This window comes from Rattus norvegicus, chromosome 9 (genome assembly GCF_021556685.1).
Source record: "Rattus norvegicus strain SHRSP/BbbUtx chromosome 9, alternate assembly SHRSP_T2T, whole genome shotgun sequence".
In the NCBI taxonomy this organism is placed as follows: Eukaryota; Metazoa; Chordata; class Mammalia; order Rodentia; family Muridae; genus Rattus; species Rattus norvegicus.
Genome location: NC_141542.1, coordinates 13,396,505 through 13,415,541, shown reverse-complemented (window position 1 = coordinate 13,415,541; position 19,037 = coordinate 13,396,505). Strand labels below are relative to the sequence as shown.

Sequence of the window (19,037 nt, the reverse complement as noted above, 5' to 3'; positions counted from 1 at the left end):
ACAATTCAACATTTTTTGACGGCAGCTCACTTTTTTGTGCCTTGATTTCCCTGGTTGCCTTTGACAAAATTAGCTGGCCTGATTTCGGTGGGTCTATTGCTAGACTATGTGCTCAGTCATATCTGTCCAGTCTCTGTTCTTTTTCTGGAGCACTTCCTCTAACTCTGAGACAATGTGGGAAGGGATGGAATGAGAAGGGCCGGGTAGGGAGGAATCTCGTCTTCATTCTGTCAGATCTTCTAGGTTTAGGACCAGCTGTTTGCTCCATTTGGTGTTTGGCCATCGAAGTGGTTTTGCTGAGCATATAGATGATGTATAAAAAGGATGTATGCAGTGCTGCTGAGACTACATGTCTCAGGGTGGAGTGGTGCCCAAAGGAGGCTCCCTCTTTCTCTGAAAAGAAGGTAGATGGGGCAATGAGAGGAATGATATGTAAGGCCCTGACTGGGAGCACAGGAAAGAAGGTGGCTGTGATCAAAGTGTAAAGTGTATAAAAAATGAACTGTTGAAGAAAAGAACAGTGACTAGGCAGGCATAAGGGTTCAGGTCAATTTGTATTTCTCTCAGCCATGTGTGAAAGTGTTCTGAATACCAATTCAAAGCTGATTTTGGAATTGTACTGAAACACTTTAGTACTTTTTGACTGTGAATATTATCTACCCAACACCACTAAGACATGGCCCAACAGAACGCCCTCAATTTCACCATCTTCCTGTAAGTGGTCCTTGGGTCCATGGCCACTGGCCTTCTCAGGAGATCCAGTCTAGACAACAGACATGGAGGCACATTCACTTGCTCAGGCTCTGCGGAGACACATACTTCATCTGCTCAGGAGTGATTCCTTGAATATCTGTGAGAATAGAGAAGCATAGGTGAGAGTTGTTCACAGCCAAAATGCAAACTATCTAAGATGGGCAGTGAATCGGCTATATCTACCCAGTGGGTGGTTTCACGAAGAGATCCTCCTGTAGAGTGCCCAGATATGGTTGGAAATGTGGAGTGGTTGTGTGTAGTTGGATGGTAGAAGGGAAAACATTTCATTGTCTTCCACAGCATGTCCTCCTGGTGTTGTGTGAAGCCTCTGAGCTCCTCTAGATCTCAGGCAATGACATGATACTCATTCATGAGACGTGTAGGTGGGAGATGCTCTCCACAGCCAGTGTCATAGTAATGTGTGCCACATCCTGAGGCAGGAATTTTCTGGGTACATGTTTCAAGATGTGGACAGACATCTATCTACTAGAGAAGGCTCATTGAAGATACATGATGATGTTGCCAGAAACATTCACTGTCCTACCTAAGACTTGTGACTATTCAGATCACACAGCCTGTTCATTTTGGGTGGACTTCAGTACCCAATGAAGCAGGGATAATGTTTATTTTCCCCTTATGTGACTTACGTGATAAAGAACTCAATGGTTCTCTTCAGGAAATAATGTTTTCAGGGACTGGTCTGGCTTGTTTGCCTGCATCTGTCCCATAAACAGGAACTAGGAGAAAGGAATTAAGCAGTTTCCCAACATTCTATGTGGATTGGACACTGCATTTCCTATACCATCTTCTTTAACAATTTTCTAGATGAGTCAGAATGCAAGGACGGTGAAAGGATCTTTGACCACAGATCTTGTTCAGCAGAACCTGCAGATTAGAGAAGACAGAACATGGCCAGTGACTGTAGTGTACACAGTAAGACTACAAGGAAGTCAGTGTGCTTGTGGTCATTATGTCTGAGTCAAATATCTGGTTGGGTTTCTATAGTATATGAGCCAAACATACATTGTACAAAAGAGCAAGCTACGGATCATCTCTGGGACTCAGTTTTCTTCTCTGGGAGATGAGTATTACTGGCCTGTAATGTCATGTTTGGATAGGTCCTGGTTGAAATAGCTTGTGTTGACTACACCTGTCCAGGTGTCTCTCTCAGGCAGGCTGTGTGGAAAGGAAGGTGTTGAGTCTGTAAGCTTGGCCCTAAAGAGCTGACTTCTCTTCTCTCAGGTAACAGGCAGCAACGTGCTCCCTCTAGTGGCTGCAACACAAAATGTCCACTTTATACTCTTCTGGTCTCTTGGGCATCAACTCTGCACTGGGAAATTCACATACTTGGAATCAATGGCAAATGGTGGGGCCAAACATTCATTTCTGCTGTCTCTCCTGGGATTTCGTGACATGGCTACCTTACTAATGTCTTTTTTGCTCTGGTCTGGCTTTCCATAAGGTGCATCAGTATTGAAGACTACATTAGTGGTCACTAAAAGCAGACCAGCTATGGGCGAAGCAAAAAATGACCAATTGCCTCTTGGCTATCTTCTTCTGAAAGATCCCCGAATGGAGACCCTTACTCAAGTCTCGAGAAGTCGCAGACCCCAGACACAGAGAGACCATTTTGGATGTATACACAAAGGCGAGGTTTATTATGGAGATCTACTAAGGAGATCTCTGGGCCGACATGTATCACATGCAGGAGACAGAGGTGTTGACCCTGAGTGGCTGGGAGAAGGGCTTTTTAAAGGAAGAAGTCACAAACTCCAGGAGATGAGAGGATGTCAAAAGGAAATACCAAAAATGTCACAAGGGAAAACTCTCAAAATTACAAGATTGTTCTTAAGACTCTAGGACTTAAATGAGGGGAAAGGGCAAGCATTCTCCTGAGAACAGATCTTGATTGTCCTTTAGGGTAAATGTTTGTCAGTGTTGATGAGGCATCTGCATCTGAAACACATCTGGTTAGGCTTGGCCAGCCTGTTTCCTGGAATACTCTCTGCAGGACTCAATGGCTGGAGGGCACAACCGGGACTTGAACAAGTATCTATCACAGGGGCAGTACAGAACTCATTACTCATTTACTCATATCTGGTGATAGGGGGAGGGTCAGTGAGTCTCGATAGGTTCTCCTGCATTTTTAACAATCTGTCTTCCTGAGTCAGATCCTGTTCCTGAGTTTTGAGCTAATTTGAAACTCTATCTTTCATTTCTGGTAGGTTATTTGTACCCTAGCTCTGGAAGCCAATACAAATGCAGTAAAAGTCCAGTGGCAGTATGAATGTCAGGACATAGATGTGAGTGAAGATGTTTGCACTCTTTGTTTCAAAGTTTCCTCTTCAACTGTTTTAGTACAGAGAATCGCCTACACTAAGTTATCTCATGTTCCCTGAGAGCCACTCCTTAGTGTCTGTGTCTCTATCTCTCACTATCTCCCTCTGTCTTTCCATCACTTATCTTGGGATTGAAGGAACCCTTCCAGGGCATCCTCATGGTTGCTAACATGTAGTGCTAAGTTTAGACAAGATTCCAAGAATTTATCTTCTATTATCACTGTGCTCCTGGCTACGTAAACCCACCCCCTCAAAAGGGAAGCAGGATCCAAGTATTCCTACTAAAAAGGATTCCTATTTCCCTTCATTGCTGGTACTCCCCTGTTAGGAGACAGATACGGTCCTGATAAAACTCCCCACCGTGAGTCTCCTAAGCATACAGAAAAACTGAGGCAGCATGCAGTGAGCTATGACTTCTGTGATGGGAGGGATACGGGGATACAGGGAGGCTGCAAATGCAACATCAGAGAGGGGACCATGAGGAAAGAGGGATGGAGCTGGTCTTTCCTCATGTGGGAAATCTGATGAGAAAAGCAGAGAAATGAGTATTGCTGTAGTATTTCTGTACAGATTTGCCCAAAGAATTGGCACATTCATGGGCAGATTGGACATGGTATTGGCTCAAGGTACACTCTGAAAACAATGCTGTGAGAGGGTAGGCCTGGGCCATGTTTCCTTCTTAAATATGGTTTCCTGTGGAGAAAACACTCATAGATGGTTTACCTGGTCCTGTGTTGGATAGAGGCCTCTATATTGGGTAAATCAGTAAATGGACACAGACTCTATGGATTTCCTACAGGATTCTTCATTCTGTTCTCTCGCTCTACAGCAGGAAACCCCATGTCTCACAATATATAGGGCTCATCCCTTCAAACAAGGAGGATATATGAACCATGCAAAACATTAGTTCTCCACCCTCCATTTTCAGCAAAAGTTAATGGAGTTCATGCTGCCTCTGCAACCTGTGCTTCTCATCCTCGGAGGTCCATCTTGAGCTCAACTATGATGGTTTACAAAGAGCTAAAAGCTTCTGGGGAACGGCATTATGAAATCAGATTTTTGAATGTGTATACCCATCCATGGAAAACATTTAATGTTTCAATGGAATAAGACAAATTTTAAAAGAAAATATAATGAAAAAATTATATGAAGATGATATAGGAAGAAAACTCCACATAACCAGCCTCAATTATGAAATTTTGACATTTTTCAGAGACAGATAAAGATCAGGAGGACTGTGCTGTGTGTCACAAGCTTTCCCCAAGGACAGAAATGGCTTGTTTTCACTCAATAGAAGTTTGGTGGTTAGGAACCTGAACATAAATGACAAAGCTCTAAGGATATGGAATAGGACGGGGTCTCCCTAACATGTTCGACAATTCTTATGTGGAGAGTTTACCTGTCCCATCACAGACGTTCCATGAGGTATTGTACAGTGCTTTGGGTGATGCAGAACTCAGATTCTTACATCCCAATCTCCACATTAGCCTGCCAGGATCAACACGTTTCAGTGGTTTAAAACTCAATCCAAAGTGGTTTGACAAGCAAAGACAGCACTGTGGGACCCATGAAATCCAAACTAGTCATGAAAGTCAGCAACTGATCAGACTGTATCTTGGTGTTGAATCAGGAGAACAAGAGTCTTTCCTCTACCATAGATGACCATGAAGTGAAAGCTGTGCTTTCAATAATAAATGACAGGTACCAGTTGTCTCAGTGACCCACCTTATGTCTTCATCTATGACCACTTGGCTCAGATGGAAAGAATTCTGTCGACAAGACTGGCTAGGTAGTCTACGGTATCCTGAAGTTGTCACTTTGAGGTCATGTGACTTATGCCCAGAAGGCAGCTAAGGGATCCTGTGAAAGCAGGCAAGGTAAGAGAGTCACACTCTGAGGCCTATATCCAAATGGTGTCAAGCATGACACACAACGCCTATCCCACTGGCTTCTCTCCACAGAAGTATTCTAGACTGAATTCCCACCATCAGGTGTCCACTCCCATGGGAACATAGACTTCTATTCTGAAGGTTACATTTGAGGTTGGTTTGCTCACTGTTCCTAGTCGACCCTGGATGTCAGTGCCTCCAGCTCAATTCCTGGCCATGCACAAATGATGAAAGCTCAGGACTGGAATGGTTCTACATGGAAAGATTACAAGAATTTATTATTGCTGCTGTACCCATGTACAATCCTAGCATACAAGATGCAGTGCCATGGAAGATCTCACTGAGTTTTGGAACCACCAATTCTACATTATGATTTACAGAACAAAAAAAATGCTATGTACTAAGTTCTTGTCTCAAAAAATAAAAACTAAATGTTAGGACAAGAAATTTCACTGTCCCCTTTAAAGAATTAAAAAGAAGCCCATCCATTCAACAGCTCTAGCTTCCATGATGTGCAATAGAAACACAAGCTGACCCTGGTTGATGCCATGAAAGTCAAAATTACTCTCAACCACTATGAACTCAGCTTTCTGTTCTGTTGACACAGGACTCACCAGATGATACAGATTCTAGGAAGTATTGACAGCCAAACTTCCCATCATCCTGTTGGGAAGAAGATTTGACCAATGCTGTCAATGTGCCCAGGGACAGCTGGGCAGAATGGAAGCTGGATGCCAAGTATAAAGGAGCAGGCAGTTCCTGCCTTACCACAGCTCTGTCGTCCCTCATGTTCCCATTGGTTGTCAGTAAACAGTCAACAATTTCCCTAGGAGAAGGCGATGCTGGCATAAACCACCTTCTGTGTTCCTTCCTTCACTATATGAAGACCAGGCTTCGGACACTCATGGTCTACAGCACACAGATACTTACTGGACTCCATCTTACTTTCAGCTGCATGATTCACTCACCTTAGGCCTCTGGATTCTCTGTGAAGCTCGGTTGCCAGGTCAACCCTGAGAGTTTCTCCTTCCCTGAAATGTGTCCTGAAAAACACCTCACAGAAACATTCATTCCATTCTCCATACCCCACCAGGGGCTGACATCTACAATTCCATGATCACCATTGTTCTTGTCTAAGCCTGGATTCTTGATTGGCAGTAGATACAATCCAGTACCATGGCTGCTGGCCTCTTAGAGGCAATATCTGGCATCAGGCTCGGTAATACCTATTTAACTTGCCATTGTTGAGCAAAACAAACATAGCTCAAATGATAGTTATGAATCAGTCCATGAGACGGGAGAATGATAAAAGATTCTTCAAACATGACATGGGAGGAAACGTGGAAGGCCTGGATGAAAGAGGCTGTGAAGAAAAAGACACAGGTACCAGATGAGACGTAGTCTGCATAAGACAAGAGCAGCAGACTCCCCAGTGCCACACCCTCCATCAGTCGCCCCAAACAGGAGAGTATTTATTGGGGCAAACTCCTACTTCTGTACCTTGACACATGTCAGTAACCATCAGAGCAGGACCACTTCACATGGTGTGCAGTGTCCTCACAACTCACATTGTCTGCGGTGGACAATGGTTCCTAGTCTTTCTTCATCAAACTCCTGCCCGAGACCACACATTCCCTCATTTCTGCTTCATCACTGACAGGAAGTGTCCCAGCACACTCTTGCTTTGTCCCTCTCCATGTCCACTCATTTCTTCTTTTCCCTATTCCTCCCTCTTATCTCCCTTTGTGTATCCGCAGCTCCAACAGTTCACTCGGGGTTAATGGCCTTCTTCCACAGAACCTTCAGAAGGGAGCTTGGGTATGATGAAGTGAACAGAGTGGAGTGGAGCCTGAGAACTACATGGATGTCTGCTTTGTTTGCAGAGGCCACTGTTCTAGATGCTCTCAAAGCCTTTTTCCACAAACATGACAAAACTAGGGACATAGAATTTTATCAGGTCACAGCTGCATGTGACTACTTAGGGAAATCTAGCAAGCAGGGCAGGCGCTCCAGGGAGGTGAAGGGTTTAAACACCGTAGCTGAAACTGTATATTTGGAGGATGGGTGCTATGACCTGTAGCCCTGGTATATTTTTACACAGCACCTCCAATATCTGACTTGCGTCCCTCTTGTTGCACATACAACACCAAAGGCATAGCTCAACTATGCCATTTCACTTTCCCCTCAAAAGAAACAAAGAATCCTGAAGGGCCTGTTATTGACATTGAAGACAGGACTTCCGGAGTCCTGAGCAGGATAGGAACCAACTGACTTTACAGGGCTATACCTTTTTCCTGCCACTTGACAGCTCAGGAGCATAGAACAGGATGATGCTTCAAGGCAGCTTCCTACTTGTCTGCCTTGACTCATGCAAGGAGCCATCCAAGCAGGCCCTCTTCTCCTCATCGTTGGCCAGGCTGATCTAGTTACATGCTGTACCTCTCAGGAACTCTATTCCTACTCTTGATTGCCCCAAGCTCCTGCCTAGTCCAAAACAAGCATCTCTTTCATGGCACTTTTTGGACAGGAAGTTCCTAAGGACAGAATCTATTCCTCACACTACACCCTCTCATTTCTGTTTCCCATTCCATCCCATTTGCCAATTGTTCCGCTTACCTCCTTTCACCTGTTTTCCTCCTTCCAGGGGACTTCCATGGTTCTTGCAGGCCTTTTCAAAGGACAGTCACAAAATAAGATGGAGGCTATAAAGTGACCAAGGTGATGACACTCGTCCTCCTCAGGACTGAGTAAGTCCTGTCTTCAATGTCCATGACAGAGGCCTTGTCATGAGACAGGTCATTCCTGCCTGTAGAGGCCTCTGTTTTAGATGCTGTAGGCACTGGTCCTATAGCATGTCCAGAGCTGGGGAGGTGGAGCCTCCCCCGCTAGATGTTCCTTATGCGCACCTTTCTGTCCACGAAGCAGTGCTGGGGCTGGAGGAAACTGAAGGAGCTGCACACTGAAAGTTCAGACCCAAGAGCTGGAGAGGGACACAGAAGCGTGTAGCCCTGGGTTGGAGGAACACAGCAGCCTGGGGTTCTGTCCTGACTTTCTGCTGTGGCATCACTCCTCAATAGGGCCGGAATTCTATTAATTCATTTCAGTTTCCCCACTTCAAAGCAAAAGAAATATGAAAGTGCATCTATTACTGACCGTGACAGAGGTAGGACTTATTCAGCACTGAACTCACCTGATCTGCCATAGCTCTCACCTTCCTCCTTCCTCTATAAAATTTCTCCCCTTTAGCTAAACTGTCCTCTATCTCTTTCAACCCAATGTGCCCCATGCTATGCTATCTGCTTGTGACTCAACCCTCTAGACATTTAAATGAGGGTAAAGCTGTGGAATTGGGCCATTTGATGTGCTAGACATCTTATATTTTTGCCGTATTAGAGGGTCCATCTTATCGTTTGCAGAGGATATTAAAAGGCATATCCTAACTGCACAGGAATTGTGAATCTGGGTAGCCAGTCCAGCTGTGTTTTCTAAGGGACTTCACTATCCCATCTTTTCTTTGTTGCACCTAACACAGGGATTCAGGCTCACCATGGGGAGGGCAGACAGCAGCAGCAGCAGCATGCTTCCAGGAAACGGAAAATTCGCTTCTTCATCAGCTTCCAGCCCCTAAGTGGCCTAGAAGCAGAAGCTATGGGTCCAACTTGGGGCTGGTCCCTGGAAATGTCGAGCTCTGGGGATGGTTCTTCTTCAAAAAAGCCCATGTTCACAAATCCTGTGGCTGTTCCGTCCTGGGCTGATAATGGAGAGAAGTGTTCGCCACGTAGGCTGTCCATAGAATTTCTGTTGACTGCAATGTCCTCTGTAGCAGTATTAGTGATGTTAACTGCCAGAGAATATCCTTCTGGTACTGGGTCATCTGAACAGGGCATTAGGTCCACGGAGGAGTATTTGGTGAGCATGGGGTACCTTCTGCAACTCTCGCCTCTTTCTTCCACACCATCCTCCTGAAAGTGACTCTTGCCAGCTTCTATACGGGTTGAAGGAACAGGTTCACTCGCTCTCCTCTTCAAAGCTGGAAGTAGGCTAAGGGCACCTGCAGGGCTGCTGTTTGCCCAGGGCTTCTCCACTTGTTGATGGCTGTCCTCACAGTTCAGCTGGTATTTTAAAATATTAAAGGTTGCCATTACTTCACCTTTGACTTGCCTGTGTGTTAGGGATGACACAATCTCTTCACAGGTATAACCAATGGTGCACATTGTGTTCACGATCCTGGGAAGTATTCCTTTTGTGGCAAGCAGCCTATGTTCTTGAATGGGGCCCAGCCACGGTCGTTCCACCAGCTGATATATTGTCAACCTGTACCAGGTGGGGACCATGAGTAAACGTGCAATGATGATGTGACACGGTTTTGACAAGTGGTAAGGAATGGGACACATCGTAGTAGTGATGAGCCTGTGCATATCCTCAGTGGTAGCTTCTAGATATGGAAAGTGCCCAGTGACCAGAACATAGAGGACGATGCCCAAGCTCCACATGTCACCTGCCAGCCCATCATAGGGTTTCCTTGCCAAGATCTCTGGGGCCCAATAGAGCAAGGAGCCACAGATCTCCTCCAGCATCTGCCCTTCTGTGATTTTAATTGCCATACCAAAATCACAAAGCTTTGCATTTCCTGCCGCATCGACCAGAATGTTTTCTAATTTAATATCGCGGTGTGCTATGCGTCTTTGGTGGAGGAAGTGAACCGCCGACACCACCTGCTGGAAAATAGGTCTGGCCTCCTCCTCTTTCATACAGCCCAGTGATCTGAGGCAGCTCTCAAGGTCCTCTCCTGCCACATATTCCATGATAATGTAACTTGCTGTCAGTGTGTCGATCATGTGAAAAAATCGAACAATGTTTCTGTGTTCTAAAGATTGAAGGAGTTCCACCTCCAAAGTGATGTCAGCCACACTGTTGATGTTTTTATCAAGGACCTTGACAGCCACCCTTGTGCCTGTGGGAAGGTGACAGGCAAGTTTCACCTCTCCATATGAGCCAGAACCCAGAGATAGCAAGATCCGGAAATCTTTTTCAAGGATGTTCACTTCTGTGTGGCCGGCCATGATGCTTGCTTCAAGGTCAAACACCTAATCGCATGTGTTAATCCAGGAACATACAAGGCTAGAAATAAAAATGAATGCAAGTTTGGAATGAAGGCTTACAACTAAGAATTCTCTGTCATGAAACCTAAGATATCCCAAACCACCCAATGATGCACCTCAAGGACATATAAATCCCAGAAGATCCCAACCAAAAACTGGTAGAGCAGGAGTCCTGGTAAAGAGCAGAAATGGTTCCAGTGAACTGGGCATGCAAAGGGAAATACTGACATGACATCAATAATGAGCTGGCACTCATTGATAAGTGGCTATTACCCAAATGCTTGAATTACCCTAGATGCCTAGAACAAATGAAACTCAAGACGGATGACCAAAATGTGAATGCTTCACTCCTTCTTTAAAAGGGGAACAAGAATACCCTTGACAGGGAATAGAGAGGCAAAGATTAAAACAGACACAGAAGGAACACCCATTCAGAGCCTGCCCCACGTGTGGCCCATACATATACAGCCATCCAATTAGACAAGATGGATGAAGCAAAGAAGTGCAGGCTGACAGGAGCCGGATGTAGATCGCTCCTGAAAGACACAGCCAGAATACAGCAAATACAGAGGCAAATGCCAGCAGCAAACCACTGAACTGAGAATAGGACCTCGTTGAAGGAGTCGCGGGGGACTGGAAGAGCTTGAAGGGGCTCGTGACCCCATATGTACAACAATGCCAAGCAACCAGAGCTTCCAGGGACTAAGCCACTGCCTAAAGACTATACATGGACTGACCCTGGACTCTGACCTCATAGGTAGCAATGAATATCCTAGTAAGAGCACCAGTGGAAGGGGTAGCCCTGGGTCCTGTTAAGACTGAACCCCCAGTGAACTAGATTGTTGGGGGGAGGGCAGCAGTGGGGGGAGGATGGGGAGAAGAACACCCATAAGGAAGGGGGTGGAGGGATTAGGGGAATGTTTGCCTGGAAACCAGGAAAGGGAATAACACTCGATTTGGCTCAGTGGTAGAGCGTTTGCCTAGGAAGCGCAAGGCCCTGAGTTCGGTCCCCAGCTCCAAAAAAAAAAAAAAAAAAGAAAGAAAGAAATACTCAAGTTAATAAAAAAAAATGAGCTGGCTATTTTCAAGACAACCATGCAGTTAACCTGAGTTATCAATTGAGACTTCTACAGACTATAAAAAGAAAACAATGAGATGATTTTTTTAATTTAAAAATTACTCAATTATTATTCCTTGTACCAATATCAAAATTTACAGGGCAATACATCTGATGTAATAAAAAGAAAAAGAAAAGGTTACAACAAATGAAAGACCTCAGAAATATACATCTAATTGACACTCTTGCCTTAATCGGTGGCTGCACTATTTTGCAAACTGTGGTATGACAGTCCTGAACAAGAGGGGCTTCCTGTTTAAGCTGCAATGACTTCTCTGACTATAGATCGTCGTTCCTTCTCTGGCAGATTTTTACAGTTCCTCCACTGCATTCAGGATGAGTGTCTCAAAGGAGCCTACAGCTTTCCTGACGACTCCTCATTCTCTCTCCCACTAAGACTGTAGTAGAAAGTAGCCGTTTCTGTTTTATTTTAAAACCTTCTGCTGCCACATCCACCACTTCACCTCCAGAGTCGTAGGCACCACCATCGGGACTGCCTGAGCTTCTTCCACCAAAACTGCCCCCCTTCATGGCTCCATAATTTGATGGCTGCTTCCCACTATAATTTCCAAAGTCATTAAACTTACCACCACTACCATAGCTACCTCAAGCAAAATTTCCTTCTTCATTGTAACCATCATGTCCTCCTCCACCATCACCATATCTACCACCTTGGTTTCCATAACCTCCTCTACTATTGTAGCCAGAACTGCTACCATAGCTGTCACCATCACCTCCAAATCCATTATATCTAACACCACCGCCACCATGACTATCTCTGATACCACCACATTCATTACCGTAGCCTCATCTTCCACCAGTTTCCTCCACAACCCATCAAGTAGACAGATCCACCTCCATGACCTCTCTGTGATCCAGCAGACTGCATGTCTTGTTTACAAAGGGCCTTTCAGTTCACACTTATGCCCATTGATATTATAGTTTTTCTGAACAAGAATTGTGTCAACTGTGTCATGACCATCAAAAGTTATAAAAGCAAATCCTCTCTTCCTCCCACTCTGCCTGTTTCCATAACTTCTATGGTTTCAATCATGCCATACTTTTTAAAGTAGTCTGTCTGATTATATTCTGGGGTTTACTCTTTAATAACACCAACAAAAATTTTCTTCATTAAATGAGCACCAGGCTTTGCAGAATCCTCTTTAGAATATCTCTCTTTGGTTCCACAACACACCCAGCAACATGGTGTGGCTGACCACACATCGTGGTATATGCTTCTTTAACACAAGAATAGGTAATAAAAACAAAACCACTGGAAGGTTGTTTGAGCATCTCTCCTTACCACACAGTGTGTAATTGTGCTCCATTTCTCAAAATGTTCTCTTAAGCTATCATCTGTCAGTTCAAAGCTCAGACCACCAATAAACAGCTTGCTTCACTGCTCTGGTTCCTTTGGATAGTGGCTCTCCAATTTGAGACCAGACTCTCCTCTTCCAACTAGAGTGCAATATGGCTGACATGATGTTCTACAAATACTCTACTATGACTACAATCCAGATGATCTTTCAGGGATATTTCAAGTTTTATGCTTCCAGAAATAAGAATATACGAAAGGAGATTGTAGACCTGTGTGAATTTTGAAATAAGATGAAATAAAACACATAAACACAAGAATCATAAGCAACGAGTATTGAGTAGCAAAAATAGTAGCTGCCAAATATTCAAAGAATTCAAGAAGTGAGGGTCCAGAGAGCCAAATAACCTTATTAAAAAATGGGTTACAGAGCTAAACAAAAACATTCTCAGTTCAGGAATATTGAATGGCCAAGAAGCACCTAAAGAAATGTCCAACATCCTTAGTCATCAGGGAAATGCAAATAAACACAATCCTGAGACTCCATCTCACATCAGTCAGAATGGCTAAGACCAAAAATTTAGGTGAAACCAGATGCTGGTGAGGATGTGGAGAAAGAGAAACACTCCTCCATTTTTGGTGGGATTGCAGACTGGTACAACTACTCAGGAAATCAATCTGGAGGTTCCTAAGGAAATTGGACATTGTACTACCTGAGGACCCAACTAAACCACTCCTTGGCATATACTCAAATGATGCTCCAACATACAACAAAGACACATGCTCCACTATGTTCATAGCAGCCTTATTTATACTATCCAAAAGCTGGAAAGAACCCAGATGCCCTTCAACAGAGCAATGGATTCAAAATATGTGATACATCCAGAAAGACATACATGGTATGCACTCACTATTAGCCCAAATGCTTGAATTACCCTAGATGCCTAGAACAAATGAAACTCAAGACGGATGATCAAAATGTGAATGCTTCACTCCTTCTCTAAAAGGGGAACAAGAATACCCTTGGCAGGGAAGAGAGAGGCAAAGATTAAAACAGAGACTGAAGGAACACCCATTCAGAGCCTGCCCCATATGTGGCCCATACATATACAGCCACCCAATTAGAGAAGATGGATGAAGCAAAGAAGTGCAGATCGACAGGAGCCAGATGTAGATCGCTCCTGAGAGACACAGCCAGAATAAAGCAAATACAGAGGCGAATGCCAGCAGCAAACCACTGAACTGAGAATAGGACCCCCGTTGAAGGACTCAGAGAAAGAACTGGAAGAGCTTGAAGGAGCTCGAGACCCCTTATGAACAACAATGCCAAGCAACCAGAGCTTCCAGGGACTAAGCCACTACCTAAAGACTATACATGGACTGACCCTGGACTCTGACCTCATAGGTAGCAATGAATATCCTAGTAAGAACACCAGTGGAAGGGGAAGCCTTGGGTCCTGCTAAGACTGAACCCCCAGTGAACTAGACTGTTGGGGGGAGGGCGGCAATGGGGGGAGGGTTGTGAGGGGAACACCCATAAGGAAGGGGAGGGGGGAGGGGGATGTTTGCCCGGAAACCAAAGAATTATTATTAAGTATTAAATAAATTTTAAAAAAATATGTGATACATCTACATAACAGAGTACTACTCAGCTATCAAAAACAATGACTTCATGAAATTCTTAGGCAAATGGAATGAACTGGAAAATATCCTGAGTGAGGTAACCCACTCACAGAAAAATATACATGGTGTGCATCCATTGATAAGTGGATATTAGCCAAAAAGCTCGAATTACCCAAGATGGAATCCACAGGCCACAGGAAGCTCAAGAAGAAGGATGACCAAAATGCTGATGCTCCCACTCCTTCTTAAAAGGGGGAAAAATATTCATAGGAGGCGATATGGAAGCAAATTTAGAGCAGCGACTGAAGGAATGGCTGTTCAGAGGCTTCCCCACATGTGGCCCATGTATATATAGCCACCAAAACTAGATAGGATTGATGAAGCTAAAAAAAATGCGTGTGGAAAGGGACCGGATATAGATCTCTCCTGAGAGACACAGTCAGAGCATGTCCAATACAGAAGTCAATGCTAGCAGCAAACCACTGAACTGAGAACAGGACATCCTTGGGGGGAATTAGAGGGAGGATTGAAAGAGTTGAGAAAAAGTGAAAGAAAGAGTTGAAGGAGCTTGCAACCTCATTAGAACAACAATGTGAACCAACCAGAGCTTCGAGGGACTAAACCACTACCAAAAGATTAGACATGGACTGACCCAGGGCTCCAACTGCATAAGAAGCAGAGAATAGACTTGTTGGTGCACTGCTGGAAGGAGAAACGTTGGTCCTGCCAAGGTTGGAACCCCAGTGCAGGGGAATTTGGGGATGATGGGATAAGAGGGGGTGGATGTCGGACAACACATATATGGGGGATTGGGAGGGCATGGGAGGTTATGGGCCGGAAATCACAAATGGGAATAACATTTGAAATATAAATATAGCAATATATCTAATAAAAAAAGACAAAAATAAATCAAAAAAATTATTATTTGTTAACTTTTACGTATCAATTGCCTGTAACATAAGTGTTTACCCAAAGTAATAAATTCGTGTTTTAGATGAAAAAAAGAAATAAAATAAAAGAAACTCAAAAAAAAAAAAACAAAACAAAAACAGTACTCCCAACAATCTGAGGCCCGCCCCCGTGGATTACCCAAATGTGTAAAAACATTGGAGAAAAATATATACCAGACTTACAGAAATTATGTCATGAACGAGAAAGCAAAGGACTACATCCAAACTCATGTCTGTTAGTATTGCCTTCTTCCTCCAACCAAATAATCACGATGGAAAAGAAAGCATAAGCTAGCTCCCTTCCTTGGTGAACATAAACATGAAAATTGTAAATGAGAGCCCTCGGTATTTCACATCCATTTCAACAACAGACTACAGAGCCCTTCATTCACAATCAAAATGGCCTCATTGAGGAGCAGTAGGACAATTTGTATCAAAAATAAATTGAACAACAGCAAAGCCTGTAAGGAGTGACTGGGGAAGAGTACATGTAGTAAGCACTGTGACAGTGAACTGTTGAGGGACGAGGAAAGTCGCTGCACATACACAAATTTTTACTTGAAAGAAAGCAGTTCCACAAAGAGAAATGGGCTACATTTTTGTCCCTTGTGCTTCAGGAGAAAGGAGAAGCCTGAGTACAAACACATGGTGGACAGAATGTGGTGTTCAGGAGATAATGATCAAAGTCCACTCTACACAAGCCTTGGGGTTCCCAGAGAATGAACCACCAATCCAGGAGAGATCATGGGCTAGACCTAGGTGCCCCGACTCCCTGTGCACAAATATAGCATAAGTACAGCTTGGTCTTCATGGGTGTTCCCAACAACTGGAGAAGGATTGGTAGAAGATATATGAGGGGGTATTGGGACGTGAGGTACGCTGAGATTGGTATGTAAAAAATAAAATATAATGGCTTGTTTATTTTTTTATTTTTATTAACTTGAGTATTTCTTATTTACATTTCGATTGTTATTCCCCTTTCCGGTTTCCGGACCAACATCCCCCTCCACTTCCATATTTGTTTCCCCTCCCCATCCTCCCCCCATTTCCACCCTCCCCCCAACAATCACATTCACTGGGGGTTCAGTCTTGGCAGGACCAAGGGCTTCCCCTTCCACTGGTGCTCTTACTAGGATATTCATTGCTACCTATGAGGTCAGAGTCCAGGGTCAGTCCATGTATAGTCTTTAGGTAGTGGCTTAGTCCCTGGAAGCTCTGGTTGGTTGGCATTGTTGTTCATATGGGGTCTCGAGCCGGTACTTTCTCTGATTCCTTCAACGGGGGTCCCATTCTCAGTTCAGTGGATTGCTGCTAGCATTCACCTATGTGTTTGCTGTATTTTGGGTGTGTCTTATTGATAATATATTTATAATACATGTAAGTGCAATATAAATTTAGTGTAGTGTATTATACTTGTTTTATAATCACGATATATATATTATGATATTACAATTTCAGCCTGTAATAATTTGTAGTCATAAAATAGTATATTTATAGTTTCAAATAACAAAATACTTTGATATATAATATAAGCAATTACCATAAATACCATATTATATAACATATAACATATATGTCACAACTAATATATATCCTGTGTACCATACATATTGAGGCTAAGTATGCTTGCAGACAGGAGTCTTGCACAGTTGTCCTCTGAGAGACTCCACCTACCAACTGACTCAGACAGATGGAGACACCTGCAGCGAACAGTGGATGAAGATTGGGGACTCCTGTAGAATAATGGGGGAAGGACTGTGGGGACCCAGAGAGAATAGGAACCCTACAGGAATACCAACAGAATCAACTAACCCTTGAGAACCCTTGGGGTTCTCAAAGTCTGAACCACCAACCAAAGAACATATACAGTTGAACCTAGGCCTCGCCTCCACATATGGAGCAGATGTGTAGCTTGATCTTCATGTGGGTCATGAACAACTGGAGTGGGGGCCATCCCAGAAGCTGTTGCCTGTGCATGAAAAATGTTCTTCTAGCCTCGGGTGCTTTGTCTGTGTCCGTGGGAAAGGATACATCTAAGCCTGCAGAGACTTGATATGCCAGGGTGGGTGGATACCCTGGGGGCCCACCCACTGAAAGGGGAAGGGGAGAGGATGGGAGGCAGGATTGTGGGAGGAAGTGATCAGGAGGGGGACAGTGAGCAGGACGTAAAGTGAATACGTTGAAAATAAGAAAAATATATGTTTTATACAAGGAAAAGGTAAGGAAGGAAATTACAAACTTGGTTTTCAAAATGAAAATTAGGTCATAATTAATGAAGAAACAGATACCATAGGTAAGTTAACCCTAGAAGAAAATCCAACAATATTAATAAAGGCTTCTTACATCTAGTTCTGCCATGTTCCGTCACTGTCCACGGGAGGCCACCTCTCTGAAGGAAATGGGAGCAGGGGGCCCGTGGGGACTTTGGGAGACAGAGGTAGCAAGGGGAAACCTTGGAGGAGTGAGTGAGGTAGGATGCTGTTAGGAGGTTCGGAATGAGAGAAGAATCAAAGAAAGTAAAAATATAAATGTGAATATAAACTTACGTTTACATGAATATAACTATGAAAGTCCAAACACAAACCCCAAGAGCAAAACCAACAAACTGTGAAACAACTCCTGCAGTCTCAACAACTAACAGAATGATTGGTAAGAAGTTCAGTACTCTGTGAAACTGAGGGAAGGCACACTTTCCAACTCTTTTCATCATCAGGCAACATATGAGATGAAATAACTTTGTCAGGGCAATGTTTCAGGAAAACGAGTGGAACTAGAGAAGTGTGACTTCAAACACGCCGATCCCACAAACACAAGTGTCTCATTTTGTTTCCTACAGGCCATGAGTAGGCAGGGGGATTGCACCCTTGAGCTATGGGAAGGACTTGTCACATCCAATGGAAGGGAAATGAAGTAAAGCCAATAAATAGAATCCAAAGGCAGGACAAGCAAGATGTGTGAAGTCATGATGATTTCCTCATTGTGTACAGTTAATACAGACCACCAAAGGTGTAAAATAGACAGAAACAAAGGCAAACAGGATGAGTAAATGAACTTGATCAAAGGAATAGCAGTTGAAATGAAGAAAAAGAACATAAAAGTATCCTTAAAACCCAAACCAAGAATGTAAATAAATAAAAAGTAAATGAACGCCAAATGCCAAAGCCCAAACTGAAAACCTAGGAAACAAACTCACTATGTTCAGATCCAACAAGTTGAGGAAAAGGCCAAATCTGTGAGAAACAACTGAGTCCAACTGCTCTCTCACAAACCAACTGCCTCTCTGAAGCACAAGGACAGAACCCAGCCTTAGAGAGAACCCTGCTATTGGCTGGTATCTAACATTCTAGCAGTCTCATTATGATGTCACATGCAATAGGCCAATCAGAGATCTGATGGTTTTTTTAATGTATTTCCTCTCACATTCTTGACCCCAACTTCTGTAATGCTGTTTCCTTGTGATTGTGATCAAATGCAGACAAGGATCTACTTATAGGAGCAAGGTTTTGTTTAGCCTCAGATTATCAGGAAACATAATTCACCATAATGGGAGCCGCCAATGCCATGCAGATCAGCATAGCTGTGCAGTTGGTTCCATGGCATTTCCAATCCCGGACGTCCTCTGTCATGTCCCTGTCTTTTCTATGTAGCACTAGTGCAAATCTTAAGTCTGTTTCTCTCCTCAGTCAGTGTGACCTCCTCAGTCTGGACAGGCTATGCAGACCTTGAACATGAACCCAGAAAGGCAGGAGGAGCAGACCTTGAGCTGTAGGTTTCATCAGACAGAACAGCAACACCTGCCTTGGCTGCAGCTGCAAGCTTTGATGTGCTGGAATTCACAGACTACAAAGATATGGAAACCTGTTGCATAGACAGATGTGCTGTTGCTATGCTGTTCTGGGGATGGGTTTTGTAGTTGTTCCCTTTATATACACTGTGCTGAATATTAAAA

General features: G+C 43.8%; 1 protein-coding gene across 2 annotated transcripts; it reads right to left on the bottom strand.

The window, feature by feature from the left end:
- Window positions 1–535: 535 nt before the first annotated feature.
- Window positions 536–18,370, bottom strand: LOC148003330 (putative sperm motility kinase W). Of its 2 annotated transcripts, XM_087568094.1 has the most exons (7): window positions 18,282–18,370; window positions 8,528–10,102; window positions 7,598–8,093; window positions 5,950–6,344; window positions 4,818–4,952; window positions 1,401–1,638; window positions 536–850 (listed from the first exon to the last, which is right to left on the bottom strand). In XM_087568094.1, the coding sequence occupies exons 2-3, from the start codon at window positions 10,042–10,044 to the stop codon at window positions 8,072–8,074; spliced, it is 1,539 nt and encodes a 512-aa protein (XP_087424220.1). In that variant the 5' UTR covers window positions 10,045–10,102; window positions 18,282–18,370; the 3' UTR covers window positions 536–850; window positions 1,401–1,638; window positions 4,818–4,952; window positions 5,950–6,344; window positions 7,598–8,071. The 2 variants fall into 2 exon arrangements, with proteins under 2 accessions (XP_087424220.1, XP_087424221.1); XM_087568095.1 differs by lacking the exon at window positions 1,401–1,638.
- Window positions 18,371–19,037: the final 667 nt, after the last annotated feature.